At 44.6% G+C, this 25,181-nt stretch overlaps 1 protein-coding gene across 1 annotated transcript; it reads right to left on the bottom strand.

The window, feature by feature from the left end:
* Window positions 1-14,524: 14,524 nt before the first annotated feature.
* LOC146080694 (uncharacterized) lies at window positions 14,525-21,020 on the bottom strand. Its single transcript, XM_083188243.1, has 2 exons — window positions 19,861-21,020; window positions 14,525-16,283 (listed from the first exon to the last, which is right to left on the bottom strand). The coding sequence occupies exon 2, from the start codon at window positions 16,262-16,264 to the stop codon at window positions 14,873-14,875; it is 1,392 nt and encodes a 463-aa protein (XP_083044369.1). The 5' UTR covers window positions 16,265-16,283; window positions 19,861-21,020; the 3' UTR covers window positions 14,525-14,872.
* Window positions 21,021-25,181: the final 4,161 nt, after the last annotated feature.

The raw sequence follows: 25,181 nt of genomic DNA, 5'->3' as shown, positions 1-25,181 counted from the left end.
ATGACTGTCGACAATCTTTCGGTCGACCATACCAAGCGCAGGGGTCCTATCCACTTTGGAGCGGAGTTGATTTTATAAAGTACACTACTGTATAGCGGCCGCAGCACTTTATAAAATCCAGTCCACGCCTTTTTGTAAACCCAGTAATGAGTACAGTAACTTTATTTAAACAGCACACTTTCTCATTTTTCTCATCTTCACACAGTGCCACCGCTTGAAGGCGAGGAGGACACCCTGCCCTTGCGGGCCGTTACAGCCTCAGCCGCTCCATCTGAAAGTAAGTCCTGTCATTTCTTTATTGAGTTTGTGTATTTTTTCTTCCTTTCCAACTTGTGTATTTTCTTGGCGTGCCTTTGGCCGAGGCTGAGGGGACGCAATGCACTTTTCTATTGTCCATGTTGACTGTGTCGACATTCAGTCAACAATAATGAAAAACTCAATGGTGAACTTTTTGACTGCCGACCTAGACCATGTCGACCTAATGCTTGTGTCGACCTGATGACCTGTCGATCTTATCCCATGTCGACCTAGACACCTGTCGACCTTGCAGTATGTCGACCTTATGACTGTCGACAATCTTTCGGTCGACCATACCAAGCGCAGGGGTCCTATCCACTTTGGAGCGGAGTTGATTTTATAAAGTACACTACTGTATAGCGGCCGCAGCACTTTATAAAATCCAGTCCACGCCTTTTTGTAAACCCAGTAATGAGTACAGTAACTTTATTTAAACAGCACACTTTCTCATTTTTCTCATCTTCACACAGTGCCTCCGCTTGAAGGCGAGGAGGACACCCTGACCTTGCGGGCCGTTACAGCCTCAGCCGCTCCGTCTGAAAGTAAGTCCTGTCATTTCTTTATTGAGTTTGTGTATTTTTTCTTCCTTTCCAACTTGTGTATTTTCTTGGCGTGCCTTTGGCCGAGGCTGAGGGGACGCAATGCACTTTTCTATTGTCCATGTTGACTGTGTCGACATTCAGTCAACAATAATGAAAAACTCAATGGTGAACTTTTTGACTGCAGACCTAGACCATGTCGACCTAATGCTTGTGTCGACCTGATGACCTGTCGATCTTATCCCATGTCGACCTAGACACCTGTCGACCTTGCAGTATGTCGACCTTATGACTGTCGACAATCTTTCGGTCGACCATACCAAGCGCAGGGGTCCTATCCACTTTGGAGCGGAGTTGATTTTATAAAGTACACTACTGTATAGCGGCCGCAGCACTTTATAAAATCCAGTCCACGCCTTTTTGTAAACCCAGTAATGAGTACAGTAACTTTATTTAAACAGCACACTTTCTCATTTTTCTCATCTTCACACAGTGCCACCGCTTGAAGGCGAGGAGGACACCCTGACCTTGCGGGCCGTTACAGCCTCAGCCGCTCCGTCTGAAAGTAAGTCCTGTCATTTCTTTATTGAGTTTGTGTATTTTTTCTTCCTTTCCAACTTGTGTATTTTCTTGGCGTGCCTTTGGCCGAGGCTGAGGGGACGCAATGCACTTTTCTATTGTCCATGTTGACTGTGTCGACATTCAGTCAACAATAATGAAAAACTCAATGGTGAACTTTTTGACTGCCGACCTAGACCATGTCGACCTAATGCTTGTGTCGACCTGATGACCTGTCGATCTTATCCCATGTCGACCTAGACACCTGTCGACCTTGCAGTATGTCGACCTTATGACTGTCGACAATCTTTCGGTCGACCATACCAAGCGCAGGGGTCCTATCCACTTTGGAGCGGAGTTGATTTTATAAAGTACACTACTGTATAGCGGCCGCAGCACTTTATAAAATCCAGTCCACGCCTTTTTGTAAACCCAGTAATGAGTACAGTAACTTTATTTAAACAGCACACTTTCTCATTTTTCTCATCTTCACACAGTGCCTCCGCTTGAAGGCGAGGAGGACACCCTGACCTTGCGGGCCGTTACAGCCTCAGCCGCTCCGTCTGAAAGTAAGTCCTGTCATTTCTTTATTGAGTTTGTGTATTTTTTCTTCCTTTCCAACTTGTGTATTTTCTTGGCGTGCCTTTGGCCGAGGCTGAGGGGACGCAATGCACTTTTCTATTGTCCATGTTGACTGTGTCGACATTCAGTCAACAATAATGAAAAACTCAATGGTGAACTTTTTGACTGCAGACCTAGACCATGTCGACCTAATGCTTGTGTCGACCTGATGACCTGTCGATCTTATCCCATGTCGACCTAGACACCTGTCGACCTTGCAGTATGTCGACCTTATGACTGTCGACAATCTTTCGGTCGACCATACCAAGCGCAGGGGTCCTATCCACTTTGGAGCGGAGTTGATTTTATAAAGTACACTACTGTATAGCGGCCGCAGCACTTTATAAAATCCAGTCCACGCCTTTTTGTAAACCCAGTAATGAGTACAGTAACTTTATTTAAACAGCACACTTTCTCATTTTTCTCATCTTCACACAGTGCCACCGCTTGAAGGCGAGGAGGACACCCTGACCTTGCGGGCCGTTACAGCCTCAGCCGCTCCGTCTGAAAGTAAGTCCTGTCATTTCTTTATTGAGTTTGTGTATTTTTTCTTCCTTTCCAACTTGTGTATTTTCTTGGCGTGCCTTTGGCCGAGGCTGAGGGGACGCAATGCACTTTTCTATTGTCCATGTTGACTGTGTCGACATTCAGTCAACAATAATGAAAAACTCAATGGTGAACTTTTTGACTGCAGACCTAGACCATGTCGACCTAATGCTTGTGTCGACCTGATGACCTGTCGATCTTATCCCATGTCGACCTAGACACCTGTCGACCTTGCAGTATGTCGACCTTATGACTGTCGACAATCTTTCGGTCGACCATACCAAGCGCAGGGGTCCTATCCACTTTGGAGCGGAGTTGATTTTATAAAGTACACTACTGTATAGCGGCCGCAGCACTTTATAAAATCCAGTCCACGCCTTTTTGTAAACCCAGTAATGAGTACAGTAACTTTATTTAAACAGCACACTTTCTCATTTTTCTCATCTTCACACAGTGCCTCCGCTTGAAGGCGAGGAGGACACCCTGACCTTGCGGGCCGTTACAGCCTCAGCCGCTCCGTCTGAAAGTAAGTCCTGTCATTTCTTTATTGAGTTTGTGTATTTTTTCTTCCTTTCCAACTTGTGTATTTTCTTGGCGTGCCTTTGGCCGAGGCTGAGGGGACGCAATGCACTTTTCTATTGTCCATGTTGACTGTGTCGACATTCAGTCAACAATAATGAAAAACTCAATGGTGAACTTTTTGACTGCAGACCTAGACCATGTCGACCTAATGCTTGTGTCGACCTGATGACCTGTCGATCTTATCCCATGTCGACCTAGACACCTGTCGACCTTGCAGTATGTCGACCTTATGACTGTCGACAATCTTTCGGTCGACCATACCAAGCGCAGGGGTCCTATCCACTTTGGAGCGGAGTTGATTTTATAAAGTACACTACTGTATAGCGGCCGCAGCACTTTATAAAATCCAGTCCACGCCTTTTTGTAAACCCAGTAATGAGTACAGTAACTTTATTTAAACAGCACACTTTCTCATTTTTCTCATCTTCACACAGTGCCACCGCTTGAAGGCGAGGAGGACACCCTGCCCTTGCGGGCCGTTACAGCCTCAGCCGCTCCGTCTGAAAGTAAGTCCTGTCATTTCTTTATTGAGTTTGTGTATTTTTTCTTCCTTTCCAACTTGTGTATTTTCTTGGCGTGCCTTTGGCCGAGGCTGAGGGGACGCAATGCACTTTTCTATTGTCCATGTTGACTGTGTCGACATTCAGTCAACAATAATGAAAAACTCAATGGTGAACTTTTTGACTGCCGACCTAGACCATGTCGACCTAATGCTTGTGTCGACCTGATGACCTGTCGATCTTATCCCATGTCGACCTAGACACCTGTCGACCTTGCAGTATGTCGACCTTATGACTGTCGACAATCTTTCGGTCGACCATACCAAGCGCAGGGGTCCTATCCACTTTGGAGCGGAGTTGATTTTATAAAGTACACTACTGTATAGCGGCCGCAGCACTTTATAAAATCCAGTCCACGCCTTTTTGTAAACCCAGTAATGAGTACAGTAACTTTATTTAAACAGCACACTTTCTCATTTTTCTCATCTTCACACAGTGCCTCCGCTTGAAGGCGAGGAGGACACCCTGACCTTGCGGGCCGTTACAGCCTCAGCCGCTCCGTCTGAAAGTAAGTCCTGTCATTTCTTTATTGAGTTTGTGTATTTTTTCTTCCTTTCCAACTTGTGTATTTTCTTGGCGTGCCTTTGGCCGAGGCTGAGGGGACGCAATGCACTTTTCTATTGTCCATGTTGACTGTGTCGACATTCAGTCAACAATAATGAAAAACTCAATGGTGAACTTTTTGACTGCAGACCTAGACCATGTCGACCTAATGCTTGTGTCGACCTGATGACCTGTCGATCTTATCCCATGTCGACCTAGACACCTGTCGACCTTGCAGTATGTCGACCTTATGACTGTCGACAATCTTTCGGTCGACCATACCAAGCGCAGGGGTCCTATCCACTTTGGAGCGGAGTTGATTTTATAAAGTACACTACTGTATAGCGGCCGCAGCACTTTATAAAATCCAGTCCACGCCTTTTTGTAAACCCAGTAATGAGTACAGTAACTTTATTTAAACAGCACACTTTCTCATTTTTCTCATCTTCACACAGTGCCACCGCTTGAAGGCGAGGAGGACACCCTGACCTTGCGGGCCGTTACAGCCTCAGCCGCTCCGTCTGAAAGTAAGTCCTGTCATTTCTTTATTGAGTTTGTGTATTTTTTCTTCCTTTCCAACTTGTGTATTTTCTTGGCGTGCCTTTGGCCGAGGCTGAGGGGACGCAATGCACTTTTCTATTGTCCATGTTGACTGTGTCGACATTCAGTCAACAATAATGAAAAACTCAATGGTGAACTTTTTGACTGCCGACCTAGACCATGTCGACCTAATGCTTGTGTCGACCTGATGACCTGTCGATCTTATCCCATGTCGACCTAGACACCTGTCGACCTTGCAGTATGTCGACCTTATGACTGTCGACAATCTTTCGGTCGACCATACCAAGCGCAGGGGTCCTATCCACTTTGGAGCGGAGTTGATTTTATAAAGTACACTACTGTATAGCGGCCGCAGCACTTTATAAAATCCAGTCCACGCCTTTTTGTAAACCCAGTAATGAGTACAGTAACTTTATTTAAACAGCACACTTTCTCATTTTTCTCATCTTCACACAGTGCCTCCGCTTGAAGGCGAGGAGGACACCCTGACCTTGCGGGCCGTTACAGCCTCAGCCGCTCCGTCTGAAAGTAAGTCCTGTCATTTCTTTATTGAGTTTGTGTATTTTTTCTTCCTTTCCAACTTGTGTATTTTCTTGGCGTGCCTTTGGCCGAGGCTGAGGGGACGCAATGCACTTTTCTATTGTCCATGTTGACTGTGTCGACATTCAGTCAACAATAATGAAAAACTCAATGGTGAACTTTTTGACTGCAGACCTAGACCATGTCGACCTAATGCTTGTGTCGACCTGATGACCTGTCGATCTTATCCCATGTCGACCTAGACACCTGTCGACCTTGCAGTATGTCGACCTTATGACTGTCGACAATCTTTCGGTCGACCATACCAAGCGCAGGGGTCCTATCCACTTTGGAGCGGAGTTGATTTTATAAAGTACACTACTGTATAGCGGCCGCAGCACTTTATAAAATCCAGTCCACGCCTTTTTGTAAACCCAGTAATGAGTACAGTAACTTTATTTAAACAGCACACTTTCTCATTTTTCTCATCTTCACACAGTGCCACCGCTTGAAGGCGAGGAGGACACCCTGCCCTTGCGGGCCGTTACAGCCTCAGCCGCTCCGTCTGAAAGTAAGTCCTGTCATTTCTTTATTGAGTTTGTGTATTTTTTCTTCCTTTCCAACTTGTGTATTTTCTTGGCGTGCCTTTGGCCGAGGCTGAGGGGACGCAATGCACTTTTCTATTGTCCATGTTGACTGTGTCGACATTCAGTCAACAATAATGAAAAACTCAATGGTGAACTTTTTGACTGCAGACCTAGACCATGTCGACCTAATGCTTGTGTCGACCTGATGACCTGTCGATCTTATCCCATGTCGACCTAGACACCTGTCGACCTTGCAGTATGTCGACCTTATGACTGTCGACAATCTTTCGGTCGACCATACCAAGCGCAGGGGTCCTATCCACTTTGGAGCGGAGTTGATTTTATAAAGTACACTACTGTATAGCGGCCGCAGCACTTTATAAAATCCAGTCCACGCCTTTTTGTAAACCCAGTAATGAGTACAGTAACTTTATTTAAACAGCACACTTTCTCATTTTTCTCATCTTCACACAGTGCCACCGCTTGAAGGCGAGGAGGACACCCTGACCTTGCGGGCCGTTACAGCCTCAGCCGCTCCGTCTGAAAGTAAGTCCTGTCATTTCTTTATTGAGTTTGTGTATTTTTTCTTCCTTTCCAACTTGTGTATTTTCTTGGCGTGCCTTTGGCCGAGGCTGAGGGGACGCAATGCACTTTTCTATTGTCCATGTTGACTGTGTCGACATTCAGTCAACAATAATGAAAAACTCAATGGTGAACTTTTTGACTGCCGACCTAGACCATGTCGACCTAATGCTTGTGTCGACCTGATGACCTGTCGATCTTATCCCATGTCGACCTAGACACCTGTCGACCTTGCAGTATGTCGACCTTATGACTGTCGACAATCTTTCGGTCGACCATACCAAGCGCAGGGGTCCTATCCACTTTGGAGCGGAGTTGATTTTATAAAGTACACTACTGTATAGCGGCCGCAGCACTTTATAAAATCCAGTCCACGCCTTTTTGTAAACCCAGTAATGAGTACAGTAACTTTATTTAAACAGCACACTTTCTCATTTTTCTCATCTTCACACAGTGCCACCGCTTGAAGGCGAGGAGGACACCCTGCCCTTGCGGGCCGTTACAGCCTCAGCCGCTCCGTCTGAAAGTAAGTCCTGTCATTTCTTTATTGAGTTTGTGTATTTTTTCTTCCTTTCCAACTTGTGTATTTTCTTGGCGTGCCTTTGGCCGAGGCTGAGGGGACGCAATGCACTTTTCTATTGTCCATGTTGACTGTGTCGACATTCAGTCAACAATAATGAAAAACTCAATGGTGAACTTTTTGACTGCCGACCTAGACCATACCATGTCGACCTAATGCTTGTGTCGACCTGATGACCTGTCGATCTTATCCCATGTCGACCTAGACACCTGTCGACCTTGCAGTATGTCGACCTTATGACTGTCGACAATCTTTCGGTCGACCATACCAAGCGCAGGGGTCCTATCCACTTTGGAGCGGAGTTGATTTTATAAAGTACACTACTGTATAGCGGCCGCAGCACTTTATAAAATCCAGTCCACGCCTTTTTGTAAACCCAGTAATGAGTACAGTAACTTTATTTAAACAGCACACTTTCTCATTTTTCTCATCTTCACACAGTGCCTCCGCTTGAAGGCGAGGAGGACACCCTGACCTTGCGGGCCGTTACAGCCTCAGCCGCTCCGTCTGAAAGTAAGTCCTGTCATTTCTTTATTGAGTTTGTGTATTTTTTCTTCCTTTCCAACTTGTGTATTTTCTTGGCGTGCCTTTGGCCGAGGCTGAGGGGACGCAATGCACTTTTCTATTGTCCATGTTGACTGTGTCGACATTCAGTCAACAATAATGAAAAACTCAATGGTGAACTTTTTGACTGCAGACCTAGACCATGTCGACCTAATGCTTGTGTCGACCTGATGACCTGTCGATCTTATCCCATGTCGACCTAGACACCTGTCGACCTTGCAGTATGTCGACCTTATGACTGTCGACAATCTTTCGGTCGACCATACCAAGCGCAGGGGTCCTATCCACTTTGGAGCGGAGTTGATTTTATAAAGTACACTACTGTATAGCGGCCGCAGCACTTTATAAAATCCAGTCCACGCCTTTTTGTAAACCCAGTAATGAGTACAGTAACTTTATTTAAACAGCACACTTTCTCATTTTTCTCATCTTCACACAGTGCCACCGCTTGAAGGCGAGGAGGACACCCTGACCTTGCGGGCCGTTACAGCCTCAGCCGCTCCGTCTGAAAGTAAGTCCTGTCATTTCTTTATTGAGTTTGTGTATTTTTTCTTCCTTTCCAACTTGTGTATTTTCTTGGCGTGCCTTTGGCCGAGGCTGAGGGGACGCAATGCACTTTTCTATTGTCCATGTTGACTGTGTCGACATTCAGTCAACAATAATGAAAAACTCAATGGTGAACTTTTTGACTGCCGACCTAGACCATGTCGACCTAATGCTTGTGTCGACCTGATGACCTGTCGATCTTATCCCATGTCGACCTAGACACCTGTCGACCTTGCAGTATGTCGACCTTATGACTGTCGACAATCTTTCGGTCGACCATACCAAGCGCAGCGGTCCTATCCACTTTGGAGCGGAGTTGATTTTATAAAGTACACTACTGTATAGCGGCCGCAGCACTTTATAAAATCCAGTCCACGCCTTTTTGTAAACCCAGTAATGAGTACAGTAACTTTATTTAAACAGCACACTTTCTCATTTTTCTCATCTTCACACAGTGCCTCCGCTTGAAGGCGAGGAGGACACCCTGACCTTGCGGGCCGTTACAGCCTCAGCCGCTCCGTCTGAAAGTAAGTCCTGTCATTTCTTTATTGAGTTTGTGTATTTTTTCTTCCTTTCCAACTTGTGTATTTTCTTGGCGTGCCTTTGGCCGAGGCTGAGGGGACGCAATGCACTTTTCTATTGTCCATGTTGACTGTGTCGACATTCAGTCAACAATAATGAAAAACTCAATGGTGAACTTTTTGACTGCAGACCTAGACCATGTCGACCTAATGCTTGTGTCGACCTGATGACCTGTCGATCTTATCCCATGTCGACCTAGACACCTGTCGACCTTGCAGTATGTCGACCTTATGACTGTCGACAATCTTTCGGTCGACCATACCAAGCGCAGGGGTCCTATCCACTTTGGAGCGGAGTTGATTTTATAAAGTACACTACTGTATAGCGGCCGCAGCACTTTATAAAATCCAGTCCACGCCTTTTTGTAAACCCAGTAATGAGTACAGTAACTTTATTTAAACAGCACACTTTCTCATTTTTCTCATCTTCACACAGTGCCACCGCTTGAAGGCGAGGAGGACACCCTGCCCTTGCGGGCCGTTACAGCCTCAGCCGCTCCGTCTGAAAGTAAGTCCTGTCATTTCTTTATTGAGTTTGTGTATTTTTTCTTCCTTTCCAACTTGTGTATTTTCTTGGCGTGCCTTTGGCCGAGGCTGAGGGGACGCAATGCACTTTTCTATTGTCCATGTTGACTGTGTCGACATTCAGTCAACAATAATGAAAAACTCAATGGTGAACTTTTTGACTGCCGACCTAGACCATGTCGACCTAATGCTTGTGTCGACCTGATGACCTGTCGATCTTATCCCATGTCGACCTAGACACCTGTCGACCTTGCAGTATGTCGACCTTATGACTGTCGACAATCTTTCGGTCGACCATACAATCCATCCTTGTTCTCATTTTTGACATTTTCCCACAGTGACTCCGATTGCAGACCAGGGCACCCTGCCCTTGATGTGGCTGGACACCCCTCCTCGTCCTCTTTACCCCTTCCAATATAACAGTCCCTGTGCTTCCATCCGCCATGAAGAAGGTACTGTAAGCATTGCTGCGCATACTGTACAGTATAGTAGGTGTGCGTAGCCCATTTTATTAGGGGGTGCACCATTCAAGGGGCATGTCAATCACTGGACATGTCCATCACCGCCTATTATTACACAAAATGCCACACACTTTAATGCCCATTAGAGATACTGTAATTACACACACAGTAATGCCAATTCCACATACTGTACTGTAATGCCATGCACAGTAATGTCCATTCCACATAATGCCACACACAGTACTGCCCATTCCACATAATGCCACCCAACATACAGTACAGTAATGCCAATTACACATAATGCCACACACCATAATGGCCAACACTCATACTGTAATGCTACACACAGTAATGACCATTTTACATACAGTAATGCTACACACCATACTGCCCATGACACATTATGCCAGGGCTTGACCAATGTTTGTAAAACAGGGATAATAGAAAATGTGCGTTCCAATGGTGCACGTCAAAAATTTACACCGTAATGCCGATTACATGTCACACAGCCAATACATACTGTAGTACTGTATACCACATGCCATAATGCCCATTACACGTTATGCCACACACCGTAATGCCCATTGCACTGCAAACTGTGATGCCCTCACTGTGATGCCCATTACATGGTACACCTCACACTTCGTAATGCCTATTACATGTCACACAGACATTACACATTATGCCTCAGACCGTGATGCCCATTCAACATTAAGCCTCACACCGTGATGCCCATTACACATTATGCCACACACCATGATGCCCATCACACATAATGGTACACACAGTAATGGCCATTACACTGAATGCTATACACTATAATGGCCATTACACATTAGGCCACATACTGTATTGCCCATTACACATTATTTGACACACATTATGCCACACACCGTAATGCCCATTACATACTGTACTGTACAGTATTAACTGCGGCTTACCTACAGTGCATTCTCATTGCTAGATGTTACATGCTTGATGCCAGGGATTTATTGCTCGATGCCAGGGATTACAGTACATCTTATTGCCCTGGTCTACATGCTCCATTCCAGGTGTCTCATGCTCGTTGCCAGAGGGTGTGAAATGCTAATTGCCAGGGGGGTGGGGTGAACTGCTCATTTCCAGGGGTAACATGCATTTTACCAGGGGTTCCATGCTACCTGAGAAGGGGGTGGTTAAATGCTAATTGACAGTGGAAGTTTCATGCTCATTGCTTGGGGGCACACTGCACACACTTTCGGAAAGCATTAAGCACTCTTCGTATCAGATACCTGCCGGAGCCGCAGCCTTCTTCCTTTTTAAACTGCATTCCCACATGCCAGAGCCACAGCAGCCTCCTTCCCTTTTGAGCTGCTGCCATATGCTGCACGTCATTTTTGTAAAGCCACCCCCGCCCTATTTACAGTACTAAGAGTACGGTAAGTTTATTAACAGTAAACAGCACTTGTTCTCATTTTTGACATTTTCCCACAGTGACTCCGATTGCAGACCAGGGCACCATAACAGCCCCCACCGCCTCAGCCGCTCCGTCTGAGAGTAAGTCCTGTCATTTCTTTATTGAGTTTGTGTTTTTTTTTTTCTTTCTCTCCTACTGTACAGTAATTGTGTCTTCTCTTGGCGTGCCATTGGCCCACGCTGGTACCCTGCGGGCATTCTACAGGCCCCCCCACCAATTGTTAATGTTGATTTATTATGACCAAAGGACAATAAGTGAAAAGCCTAGGTTACGTATTACAGTATGTCCGTAACCAGCGTACCTTTTATACCTACAGTAGGTACGTGCGAACAAATCGTGGCGCAGCGTAGCGTACCTTTATTGTGTATTATACACCAAAGAACCAATACCTTAATAATAGATCCCTTCGCAGTACTCTGTCTCTAATCTGCGAATACACCTTTAAGGACAGTGTCCGTAATATACCTTATCGCTATATGCGAATAACAGACGAGACCACAGTATACTGTAGAAGTAAGGAGATAGAAACTCCGTAAATGATGTATTAAAGTCCCTAATGGACAAAAGGGGGTTACAGGAATAGGAAATAACAGGTACTGTATAACAAGTAATACAATAGTCTAACAATGAGTATAATAATCAAGCTCTGATAGGGGAAGAAAAACAGACACAGGATACAATCAGCCAACAATACACCGTTACACGTTATGCCACACACCGTAATGCCCATTGCACTGCAAACTGTGATGCCCTCACTGTGATGCCCATTACATGGTACACCTCACACTTCGTAATGCCTATTACATGTCACACAGACATTACACATTATGCCTCAGACCGTGATGCCCATTCAACATTAAGCCTCACACCGTGATGCCCATTACACATTATGCCACACACCATGATGCCCATCACACATAATGGTACACACAGTAATGGCCATTACACTGAATGCTATACACTATAATGGCCATTACACATTAGGCCACATACTGTATTGCCCTTTACACATTATTTGACACACATTATGCCACACACCGTAATGCCCATTACAGTACATACTGTACTGTACAGTATTATGCCACACAACTGCGGCTTACCTACAGTGCATTCTCATTGCTAGATGTTACATGCTTGATGCCAGGGATTTATTGCTCGATGCCAGGGATTACATCTTATTGCCCTGGCAGCAGCCTCCTTCCCTTTTGAGCTGCTGCCATACAATATGCTGCACGTCATATCGCACAGTAATAACCATACAGTAACTAGTGTATTACAAGTAATAATAATAATAATAATACTACAGTAATAAAAACTTTATTTTTAAAGTATATTTTCTCATTTTTCCACAGTGCCAAGGGTACAAGAGGACGAGGCAGCCTCCACCCCTCATCCAAATCCGCCCATGGATAGAGGTAAAGTACAGTACAGTATACTGTAGTAATAGTAATGCTTACTGTACTGTAAAGTACAGTATTCAACATGTACAGTATTTCTGTTCTAAAACTGTACATTGTTTGTTTGTTTATTTTCACAGAAGAATTAAGAAGAGTGGTGCAAATGCTGCAGGGGATAATAAATCACATTTTCAATTTATTATTAAGATTAATATAATTTTTTTTTTTTTTTTAATAAAAAATTTATAACAATCATTACTGTCAGTACGTTTCATTACAATTTGAATCATGTGTGGGGACTTCAAATACAGTATAATAAAAAATAAAATAAAAAAAACACAGCACATTAATTTAAACAGGACAAAGTCATACAGTATTTTAGGTACAATAATTTAAAGTACTGTTGGTCACAACAAAGCTTCTTGCAAGGCGTGGCTGTCCTTTGTTCTCGGTCCCAAACTCGCTTGATTTTGCTCATTGTAGAGTGGCATGTGGTGGATAAGGGTTGAAGAAAAAAGAATAGCATTAGTACTGAATGGTCACAAGGGTTTCGGGGGGGGGGGGGGGGAAACATGTTGGCAGGGGAAGGGGATGGGAGAGAGGGAGAGAGATACAGTAATGTACAGTAAGATCATAAACGTACTTTTTTTCCATTTCATTGCCAGTCCTTTGTTCTCAGTCCCAAACTCGCTTGATTTTGCTCATTGTAGAGTGGCATGTGGTGGATAAGGGTTGAAGAAAAAAGAATAGCATTAGTACTGAATGGTCACAAGGGTTTAGGGGGGGGGGGGGGGGGAATGTTGGCAGGGGAAGGGGATGGGAGAGAGGGAGAGAGATACAGTAATGTACAGTAAGATCATAAACGTACTTTTTTTCCATTTCATTGCCAGTCCTTTGTTCTCAGTCCCAAACTCGCTTGATTTTGCTCATTGTAGAGTGGCATGTGGTGGATAAGAGTTGAAGAAAAAAGAATAGCATTAGTACTGAATGGTCACAAGGGTTTCGGGGGGGGGGGGGAAACATGTTGGCAGGGGAAGGGGATGGGAGAGAGGGAGAGAGATACAGTAATGTACAGTAAGATCATAAACGTACTTTTTTTCCATTTCATTGCCAGTCCTTTGTTCTCAGTCCCAAACTCGCTTGATTTTGCTCATTGTAGAGTGGCATGTGGTGGATAAGAGTTGAAGAAAAAAGAATAGCATTAGTACTGAATGGTCACAAGGGTTTCGGGGGGGGGGGGGGAAACATGTTGGCAGGGGAAGGGGATGGGAGAGAGGGAGAGAGATACAGTAATGTACAGTAAGATCATAAACGTACTTTTTTTCCATTTCATTGCCAGTCCTTTGTTCTCGGTCCCAAACTCGCTTGATTTTGCTCATTGTAGAGTGGCATGTGGTGGATAAGGGTTGAAGAAAAAAGAATAGCATTAGTACTGAATGGTCACAAGGGTTTCGGGGGGGGGGGGGAAATGTTGGCAGGGGAAGGGGATGGGAGAGAGATACAGTAATGTACAGTAAGATCATAAACGTACTTTTTTTCCATTTCATTGCCAGTCGTTTGTTCTCGGTCCCAAACTCGCTTGATTTTGCTCATTGTAGAGTGGCATGTGGTGGATAAGGGTTGAAGAAAAAAGAATAGCATTAGTACTGAATGGTCACAAGGGTTTAGGGGGGGGGGGGGAAATGTTGGCAGGGGAAGGGGATGGGAGAGAGGGAGAGAGATACAGTAATGTACAGTAAGATCATAAACGTACTTTTTTTCCATTTCATTGCCAGTCCTTTGTTCTCGATCCCAAACACGCTTGATTTTGCTCATTGTAGAGTGGCATGTGGTGGATAAGGGTTGAAGAAAAAAGAATAGCATTAGTACTGAATGGTCACAAGGGTTTCGGGGGGGGGGGGGGGACATGTTGGCAGGGGAAGGGGATGGGAGAGAGGGAGAGAGATAATGTACAGTAAGATCATAAACGTACTTTTTTGCCATTTCATTGCCAGTCCTTTGTTCTCGGTCCCAAACTCGCTTGATTTTGCTCATTGTAGAGTGGCATGGGGAGAGAAGAAAAGAGAATAGCGTTAGTACTGAATGGTCACAAGGATGTCAGGGGGGGGGGGGAGAGAGAGATACAGTATGTTGGAAGGGGATGGGAGAGAGGGAGAGAGATACAGTACAGTAAGATCATAAACGTACTTTTTTTCCATTTCATTGCCAGTCCTTTGTTCTGTGAGTACAGTAGATGCCAGTTTGAAGAGACGTCTCCAGTTGCTGTGCTACAGTAAGCACGTCCAGCGTGTAACTCTGGGCATCCGTAGCAATCCATTTATAGTGTCCTTTATCTTTGTACAATCAGCCTTTGTAAGCTCAAATTTCCCCATGAGCCGTGTCACTATATCGAGGCGCAGATTTTCTGGGATTGCAAATTTATTACGTTGCCCATCATAATTGACCCGATTGCACCAATTCTTATACAGGTCAAAAGAAACATGCTCTTGGAAAATCTGTTGTGCATAACGGTGCATTTCCATCTTCGCTGCTTTAAAGAGAGTGTTGACACCCTCAGCTGTGATGACTTTGAGCGGCATGTCAGGCAAGGAAATCCCCACAGCGCACAATTCTTTGGGTATGATTCTAGGTGTTCTTTCATGTAGAGGTGATGTTCTTTGATGTTGAGGTAAGGTTGCGACGATCATATTTCCAGGGGACAATTGGGATGATGCAACCATTGCAGTGTCCATGTTGTTAGAGGCTTGGGATGGTGCATTGTGTCTGTCAGCCAACCAGTGAGATGTCAGTGGGGTACTTGTTAAGTTGGTCTGACGTTGTTGTGTATCTGAAGCATTATGTGTGGCAGGCAACCAGTGAGATGACACTGGTGTTGTGTCCATGTTCACCAATTCATTTGGTAAAACAGTTTCTGTGTCCATGCTAGGGCTGGCCAATCGGTTGGATGAAGCTGGTGTCATCTCCAAATCAGAAAAGTGGAAAGATGTGGTTGGTTGGGTCATTTCCAAGTCAAAATCCTCTGTTTCAAATGCATCAGGGCAGTCAAATTGTGATTGTACTGGATTAGATGTTGTGGGTGTAATGGGTGGCCCTGTAGCAGCTTGCCATTGTTTGGCTTGAGCAAGCATGTCAATCAGACCTCCTGACAGCACTTTAATTTGTCCTGTCAGTACATGAATTTCCGCTTTCAGTTCATCCACATGTACAGACAGTCCATTGTTTTGGGTTTCCAGGTGGGTCATCTTGCCCAAAATGTCTCTCACCAGCCCTGTGCAGCTACATTGTGGTGGGTTGTGATCCAGAAAGTTAAGTTTCCTACGGGACGGTGATTGAGATTTTTGTTCCAGAGGTGTAATGTGAAGCTCCAAAGGGTGCAAGTCATTATCTACGGGAACTGACACATCTGTCACTGTGTTAATGTCTTGCTGTGCATCAGTGTTAATGTCTTGCACCAGACAGTCATCGTGAGATTCTCCTATAGTCGCGAACAAAGACTTGTTCTTGGCCTTGGCATTTTTCCGTAGTTTGACAACAGGAATATTTTCTTTTCCTGCTTTCTTCTTAACGATATTATTTTTAATGTTTGGCACTAATGCAGCCATTCTCTTGGGACATGCAAGTGTAGGTTCTCCAGAATAGAATTTTTTTGTTTTCACCATCTTCAGTAGGCAGTGCACTCTACAATACACAACAATAAGATTCAAGTTAATACAGTACATACTGTACAGTACAGTACATTAGTTACAGTACAATACAGTAGCATACAGTATTGTATTATGGTATTACAGTAGTGAAAATTACAGTAGGTACAGTACTTGTGACTTACAGTATTTGGGCGCCTGATTTTCTTCATCGCACCTAAAATCGCGTCAAATTGCATCGCATACAATCATACAATTGACCCCATTTTTTATTGTATTCCCACCCTGATGGCTAAATGCCCCCATTGTTAACGCCACCCCACTTGCGCTCGCCACACTATATAAAATCAACTCCACGCCGACGTGGATTGTGGGGGTATGAAAAGGTCGGAGGACGCGTAACGCCGCCGCTCGCCACGCTTCGGGTTGGCGTTGATAGTGGGGTGGCGTTAACAATGGGGGCATTTAGCCATCAGGGTGGGAATACAATTAAAAATGGGGTCTGGGGGGCCATTTCACATACTGTATGAAACAGGCATCTGGGTACATCTGTACATACAGTACAGTACAGTATTAAAATCGCATCAAATCGCATCGCATGCAATACAATAGCATACAATGCAACAGCAATTTTCTCTTCAAAGGAATTTCAAGGGAAATCGCATCAAATCGCATGCTTAGGGTACTGGCATACAATTTCAACATTGGCTGCCCAGATACTGTAAGTCACAAGTACCGAAAATTATGTGACCGTACTGCATAGACATGAGCTTTTTTTTTCAATAAAAGGGATGAAGCGATAAACAAAAGTACAGTACGTTAACAGATGGGGCTTAGACAGACAGACTAGGAGGGGTGGAGGCAGGGGCGGGCTGGGCCGGGGGGCAGGATGCCATCTGCCCCCCAGGCCGCTCTGGCAGGTGTGCTGCGGGCCGCGCCGCCGCGCCCGTTTCTGAGGCCGCATTGCCGTTTGTTTTTTTTTTCACTGCCGGCGGCCATGTTACTGTGGTTTTTTAAATGATGTCTGAGGCCACAGCAACATGGCCGCCGGCCTCCACGGCTACGTGGAGGAGGGCTCCGGCCGGCAGCCTGTTCCCTCTTATCCCCAGTGGCAGTCGGCAGACGCTGGGTGCGGTGTGGACGTCATGACGTTGACGCCTCCCACCCACGCGTCTGCACTCAGAGACTGGAGGAAGGCTGGGGCCGCCCGCAGAGCAACTCGTGGGGGACGCTTCAGGAGGCCGCAGAGAGGGGAACAGAAATTTGTGGAGCCGCAGCAGGACAGGAGGAGCCTGGTCGAGGATAAAACACAGGATAGTAGTAAGTTAACATGATCTAAAACGACATACAGTATCTGTAATAATGCAATGACACCACAGGCTGCTCCCCCTGTATAATAATTTGTGTCATGGCATTACTATTAATAATAGTAATGCCATGACACAAATTATTATACAGGGGGAGCAGCCTGTGGTCATGGCATTACTTTTATATTATACAGGTGGAGCACCCTGTGGTGTCATTATTATTGTACAGGGGGAGCAGCCTGTGGTGTCATGGCATTATGCCATGACACCACAGGCTGCTCCCTCTGCATAATAATAATGCCATGACACCACAGGCTGCTACCCCTGTATAATATAAAAGTAATGCCATGACACCACAGGCTGCTCCCTCTGTATAATAATAATGCAATGACACCACAGGCTGCTCCCCCTGTATAATAATTTGTGTCATGGTATTACTATTGTTACTGTACTGTACTGTATATTACAGTATACAGCGGGAGTAGCCTGTGGTGTCATTGCATTATTATTATACAGTACAGCAGGAACAGCATGTGGTGTCATTGCATTATTATTATTATACAGAGGGAGCAGCCAGTGGTGTCATGGCATTCATTTTACTGTATATTATACAGGGGGAGCCACCTGTGGTGTCATAATTATTATTGTACAGGGGGAGCAGACTGTGGTGTCATGGCATTATGCCATGACACCACAGGCTGCTCCCTCTGTATAATACTGTAATAATGCCATGACACCACAGGCTGCTCCCCCTGTATAATACAAAAGTAATGCCATGACACCACAGGCTGCTCCCTCTGTATACTGTAATAATAATAATGCAATGACACCACATGCTGTTCCTGCTGTATAATAATAATGCAATGAATTAATAAAAAATGTAATAAAAAAAATAAAAAAATAAACTGGTACAGTATTCTGGTTCTCCGGATACCTGTAATCTAGTATTACTGTACAGTAATTACTGTACAGTATTACAATACGAACACCCACAGCTAGGGGATTTTGTACACAGCTAGGGGATTTTTTTACACAAACAGTATGACTGAGTCTGCGAAATAGTCTATTAATATGCGCAAAAATCCCCAAACTGCGAAAAAATACGTTACTACAGTATACAGTATTTACAGTATTACACCAACAGTATTTACAGTTGCACAGATTATACGAGAATACCCATAGTAGCAGCCTGCCAGTAGTAGCCCACCCTAATAGAGTATTGTCATCGCTAGTCGGGGATCTGCGGCCTATACACACCAGGCAATTTTAACACGTACAATATTCTAAATGGCGCTACAGTATCTCTACTGCACTGCACTGTACTGTATGTGGCATCCATGTTGATCCCTAAAATGGCGGAAAATCACGATACCACGTGATCCTATTGCTGTGACTACTTCAATTACAAGTACAGTATGCGGGAAAAAATGCCAAATGATCCGTTATTTACGGTATTACAACAATATTACTGACAATACCCCAATCCAGGATTTATTACACATTATACGGACAATACCCATAGCGGCAGCCTGCAGTAGCCTAATAAAGTATTCTCATCTCTAGTCGGGGAACTCTGGACCATACACACCAGGCAATTTTCAGATGAAAAACGTTTAGTGTGTACTGTATGATCCTCAAGAGAATCATGCACTGTTCATTATGGTACTTACTGTATGGTACAGTACCTGAAGCAGAAGTGCAGTAAGGGGGAGGGAAAGTTGATCCTGCCCTCGCAAATGTAGCGGGGGATCTGCGTCCCATACACACTAGGCAATTTTAACACATTGTACAATATTCCACATGGCGCTATCTCTACTGCACTGTGCAGCCATCTCGATTCCCAACATGGCTGAAAATCACGATACTGTATCACATGTGCTCCTATTACTGACTGACTCTGCGAAACAGTCTGTAAACATGAGAAAAACACCGGTCCCCTCGTTTGAGGAAAAAATACGTGTTTTACGGTATTACACCAATGGTATTACGAAGAGAACTAGTATTTAGCAGCCTACAGTAGCCCACCCTAATAGAGTACTGTCATCGCTAGTCGGGGATTTGCGGCCCATACACACCAGGCAATTTTAACACATTGTACAATATTCTCAATGGCACTTGTACAGTATACAGTATTCTGCACCGGGTGCATTTGAACAGTAGGGAAAGAAGGGAAACATCTTCATTCAGGGAAGGGTGGGAACCGAGCGCTTCCGCGCAGGGACCGTTTTGTAGTGCTGCTTACTGTATACTGTAATGCAGCAATCAGTGAAATGTACAAATGACTGTACTACTGTATAGTGTACTTACTGCTCCAGCGAGAAGATACAGTAGTGTTCTTGCGGAAGGAAGGCAGTATGATGGTAAAACGGTAGAAACACGAAAGCAGCAACAACTTGACTTTGGATTCAGCAGAATGAATAGTCCAGGTGTACAGGTAGAATCTCGTGCTTGTATACAGGCAAGAGATGAAGAGACGATCCGTAGCAATTCTACACGGTTTAGATGCAGAAAAACAAACTGGATTGTTTGACAATTTTAATGTACTGTAGCTGAATTTATGCTGGCAGAGACAAAGGAAATCCTTCATGAAGCTGATAGGTGCATTTGAATTATGTACAATTACCAGCGAAACAAAAAGGCAGACTGAAATTAACATACAGTATGACTGCAATCAACATCTTATTGTCTGAGGTGTCGGTCTGTGTCTGAGTTTGGAGAAATCTATTGTTGCTGAAAAAAAACGTTCTCTGTAGCGCAGTACAGTATGTACAGTATGGGTATTAACTATCGTTTTTGTTTGTGGAAAAGTCCGAAAGATTTTGATAAGCACCAACTACTGTAACTGTATTAGTTTAAAAAAAAAAAAAAGAACGTTTAAAAAATAAAAATATAATGTAACCAACTGAGGATCGAACTACTGATACTGAGATAGTGAAGCCGTGCCTCTACCCGCTAGGCCACTATTGCCTGTGATTTTACTGCTGGCAGATGGTTAGCATGGCTTCTGCACCAATCAAATACAGTTCATGACCATACAGTACGTCACTGCGGCTGCGAATAAAAGAAAAGAACTCTGTCCGTAAAGTAAGGACAAAATCCGTAGTGTAAAGTATGATACTGTAGGTCCTCAAATAAAGTTTTAAGTAGTCATCCAGCAATAGCAAAGGTTAGCATGTCTTCTGTACCAATTACATAAATGACCGTACGTAGCTGCTTCTGCGAATAAATACAAAACAATCTGTCCGTAAAGTAAGGACAAAATCCGTAGTGAAAAGTGGCTGGTTAGCAATGGTTAGCGAATTTAATCCCGAAACACGGTCCTCAAGGCAAGGAGTTTTACCTGAAAAGCTAAATCTATTTTGCGAAAAAAAACGTTTAAAAAATAAAAATATAATGTAATCAACTGAGGATCGAACTACTGATACTGAAATAGTGAAGCCGTGCCTCTACCCACTAGGCCACTATTGCCTGTGATTTTACTCCTGGCAGATGGTTAGCATGGCTTCTGCACCAATCAAATACAGTTCATGACCATCCAGTACGTCACTGCGGCTGCGAATAAAAGAAAAGAACTCTGTCCGTAAAGTAAGGACAAAATCCGTAGTGTAAAGTATGATACTGTAGGTCCTCAAATAATGTTTTAAGTAGTCATCCAGCAATAGCAAAGGTTAGCATGGCTTCTGTACCAATTACATAAATGACCGTACGTAGCTGCTTCTGCGAATAAATACAAAACAATCTGTCCGTAAAGTAAGGACAAAATCCGTAGCGAAAAGTCGTGGCGGCCACTGTTTTGTAGAAGAGATTTTTACGCATGCGCTGTACTGTTTGGGAAAAGTGACATCTGGTGGTCAATGAGTGTAAGTGCAGGTTACATTTACAAGATTACGTTACGTTATAACGCGATCTATAACGGGACTATAGCGCAAGGAGCAGGCGCGATCCAGGCGCGATTTGCATGGCGCACTGTATGCGCAACGCAGCCACGATGTACCAGGCCATAACTGTAGGTGGGGATTCCCTACAAGACTGCTCATATCCCGTGAGGGCTCCACGATTGCTGTCTCTGAGGTAGAAGAGGGCATGAAACTCCTGTCCAAGTGGAAGTTATCTGATGCTCCTCCCGCCTCCTCTCCTGACCGTCGACTTCAGCCGGTCTGGTCGGCGGTGGAGAAGTGAGGCTGCTAATGTAGTTTATTTGTTTAAATTCTTGCCACCGAGTGATTTAGCTCTCTGTTTAAGCTAAACTTTTCGATCGTTGAGAGTTCTACTCTAGCCAATTGCACCTATCATGCTGTTTGCTCAGGTTTCACATTGTATAGTTTGTGCCATATTCCATAAGGTGATTATTCAAACTACTCCCTGATGGGGTTTTATTCTTGCCAAATGCACTTACAACGTTACTTACTCGGGTCTCACAGGGTACTGTAGTATTTTATTCATATTTCATGCATAGACTACTCAATCTTCTTCCTAATAGCTCTTATTAGATGCCTGAGCTCTTTATATTTAGCATGTAGGACTTGCATTAAGACTGTGTTACTTAAATTGCATTATGTTACATCTTTGTTGCGGGGTGGGAGGCCACCACCCCCCTAGAAATGTTGGGTGAGGCGCTTTCCTTCTGGCGCCCCACTTCGACTCTATTTAGAGTCGCTGCTTATGTGTTTTTGTGTTCCCCCTCCTTCTGTTTCTTGTCTCTTACCATTCCCCTCCACCCATTTATGTACTCCAGGTCCGCACCTTCAATTTATAGAATAAGCTGCTTCATATCATCATCTTTTTTTTCTAGGTTGAGTTATGGTAAATATCATATCCTTGAATGTTAAGGGGCTAAACTCCCCTCAGAAGCGTAAAATGGCTCTGGCCTCATTACACAAATTAAAAGCAGACATAGTTGCAGTTCAGGAAACTCACTTTATAAAATCTGCTCCACCTAGGTTTTTTGATAATAGATTCCCCCAATGTTATACTGCTAATGGTCCATCTAAAAAGGCGGGAGTAGCTATATTGGTCTCTTCCCGTTGCTCCCTCTCTGTTGAATCCCAACATGCGGATCCGGAAGGCAGATACCTAATATTAGTGGGTAAGCTTGAAAGTTTAGAAGTAACACTTGTATCATGCTACGCCCCTAACTCCAGACAATTGACGTTTTGCAGGAGACTATGTGCATTAGTTAAGAGACACTCCAGGGGTGCTACTATGATCCTGGGAGATTTTAATATGGTCCCTGACCCTTTAGTCGATAGAACTGGGCCCTCTGGGGGACGCCCTACCCCTCTCCCTAACCAGCCCTCAGGTTTTCGCCACTTACTAGGCGAATATGATCTATATGATGCATGGCGAGTCAAAAACCCATCCGTGAGGGACTACTCTTTCTTTTCTCATCCGCACCGATCATACTCCAGAATAGATCTAGTATTGACTGACAAGTGGACTCTGGCCTCTATAATTAAAGCTCGCATACTGCCTATGACTTGGTCGGATCACTCTCCCTTGATGATAAAATGCGATTTGGGTTCCCGTAGAGTGGCTCCGGGTCCCTGGCGGCTGGGGAGTTACACTCTAACTAGCCCTGAGGCATGTAAAGTCATTCAAGACTCTCTATTAGCTTACAATTCATCTAATAACCCAGATGACACTAACGTATTTAATCACTGGTGCTCACTCAAAGCTGTTATTCGCGGCTCGGCCATCCAAGTGGCCGCTAGGATGAAGCGAGCACACCTATTAGAGGCTCAACAGTCTGAAGAAGAAGCTTCAAGACTAGAAGCTGCACATAAGGCAAACCCGCAGGATAAACAACTGTATAATATCCTACTTAAAGCCCGTGAGAAGGTTAACTCTCTTTCCCTCAGAGAGGTCCAGAGGAATCTATTCCGCTTAAACCAGAGATTCTATGTACTTGGAAACAAAGCAGGTCGCCTTTTAGCTAGGAAACTAAGGGGGCACCAAGCAAGGACTAGAATCCATCATGTTTACAATTCCGATGGCTCTAAAGTTTCTGACCCCTTTGACATCGCAAATACTTTTGCAGAGTATTATTCCCAGTTATACAACCTCAGTACGGATGCTGACACCCCCCAACCCCTTCCCTCCGACATTGATAACTTTTTGGCCAGTATTTCTCTCCCGCGGCTGGATTCTGGTACCTGCCTGTCCCTGTGTTCACCATGGAGTTTGGCAGAGGTAGAAGCAGCTATTGACTCTATGCCTAGAGACAAGGCTCCTGGCCCGGACGGGTATCCCTCTAACTTCTATAAACGCTTCAAGCCAATCCTAGCTCCAATTCTATTAAGGGTTTTTAATGAAGCCTCAGACACCGGTAGATTCCCGAAGGAGATGCTTGAGGCGCGTATAGTTGCAATCCCCAAACCTGGGAAACCACCAACGGCAGTCCAAAATTTTCGCCCTATAGCTCTATTAAACACCGATCTCAAACTATATGCTAAAATGGTCGCGAACCGCCTGGCCCCCCTTCTGCCTTCACTCATTGTTGCAGATCAGGTTGGATTTGTGCCGGGCAGGCAGGCCCCAGATAATACTCGCAGAGTGTTTAACATTGTTGAGAGCTGTGACTGCAAAAAAACTCCCCTGTTGATTCTATCCCTTGACGCCGAAAAAGCGTTCGATAGACTTCACTGGGGATACCTTCGATCGGTGTTGCTTCAATTTGGCTTTGGTGGCAGATTCATAGACTCTATCTTTGCCCTTTATTCCTCCCCATCTGCAAAGGTATTTGTGAATGGCTGTATATCCACTGCTTTTAAAATAACTAATGGCACCAGACAGGGCTGCCCCCTGTCCCCGCTTATTTTCGCTCTGGCTATTGAACCCCTTGCGGAAAGAATCAGGTCCACTGAGCTTATCAAAGGCCCCGTGATAGGAGGGATATCCCACAAAATCAGCCTCTTTGCAGATGATATCCTCTTGTGCCTTCTACAGCCTGAAGCCTCTTTATTTGCGTTACATGAAGTATTGAAAGTATACTCCACTGTCTCGTACTACAAATTAAACACCTCCAAAACGGAGGCTCTCCCTATCAATGTACCCCCAGAAAAGGTTAGACTACTAAAGGATCAGTACCGTTATGCATGGCAATTGAAATCTATTAAATACTTGGGTATACAGCTAACTAAGGGCCCTGATATATTTGAATGTAATTTCAGACCTTTACTTGGCGCATTCGAAAAACTCATAGGCGAATGGGGATTACACGAGATTTCTTGGCTTGGCCGTATAGCAGCGTCCAAAATGATTTTATTACCCAAGCTTATGTACCTTTTCCGAGCCATCCCTAGGATTCCTCCCAAATCACTTTTTTCTGGGTTCAATAAACTGTTTGCCCGATATATTTGGAAGGGGTCCCGACCACGAATCTCTAAAAAGGTCCTCATCCTACCTAAACAATCAGGGGGTGTGGCTTACCCGGATTTGAATGCTTACCAGTCGGCGTGTTTACTTAGCCAGGCCAGAGATTGGTTTGCTACTGGCACACCGAAGCCCTGGGTACTGATTGAACAATCTTTTCTGCCCAAAGTCCAACTTTATGAATTATTTTGGCTACCCCCGCAGGCGATTCCAACTTGGACGGGCCCCGGTACTGCAATTAGAGACACCCTGTCGAC

This window comes from Crinia signifera, chromosome 1, assembly GCF_055691185.1.
Source record: "Crinia signifera chromosome 1, ASM5569118v1, whole genome shotgun sequence".
NCBI lineage: Eukaryota > Metazoa > Chordata > Amphibia > Anura > Myobatrachidae > Crinia > Crinia signifera.
The sequence above is the reverse complement of the archived record's forward strand: the minus strand, read 5'-3'. Positions and strand labels throughout refer to the sequence as shown.

Coding starts and splice junctions, on each gene's coding strand:
- LOC146080694 (XM_083188243.1), bottom strand. CDS start 16,264: ATGGTGAAAACAAAAAAATTCTATTCTGGAGAACCTACACTTGCATGT.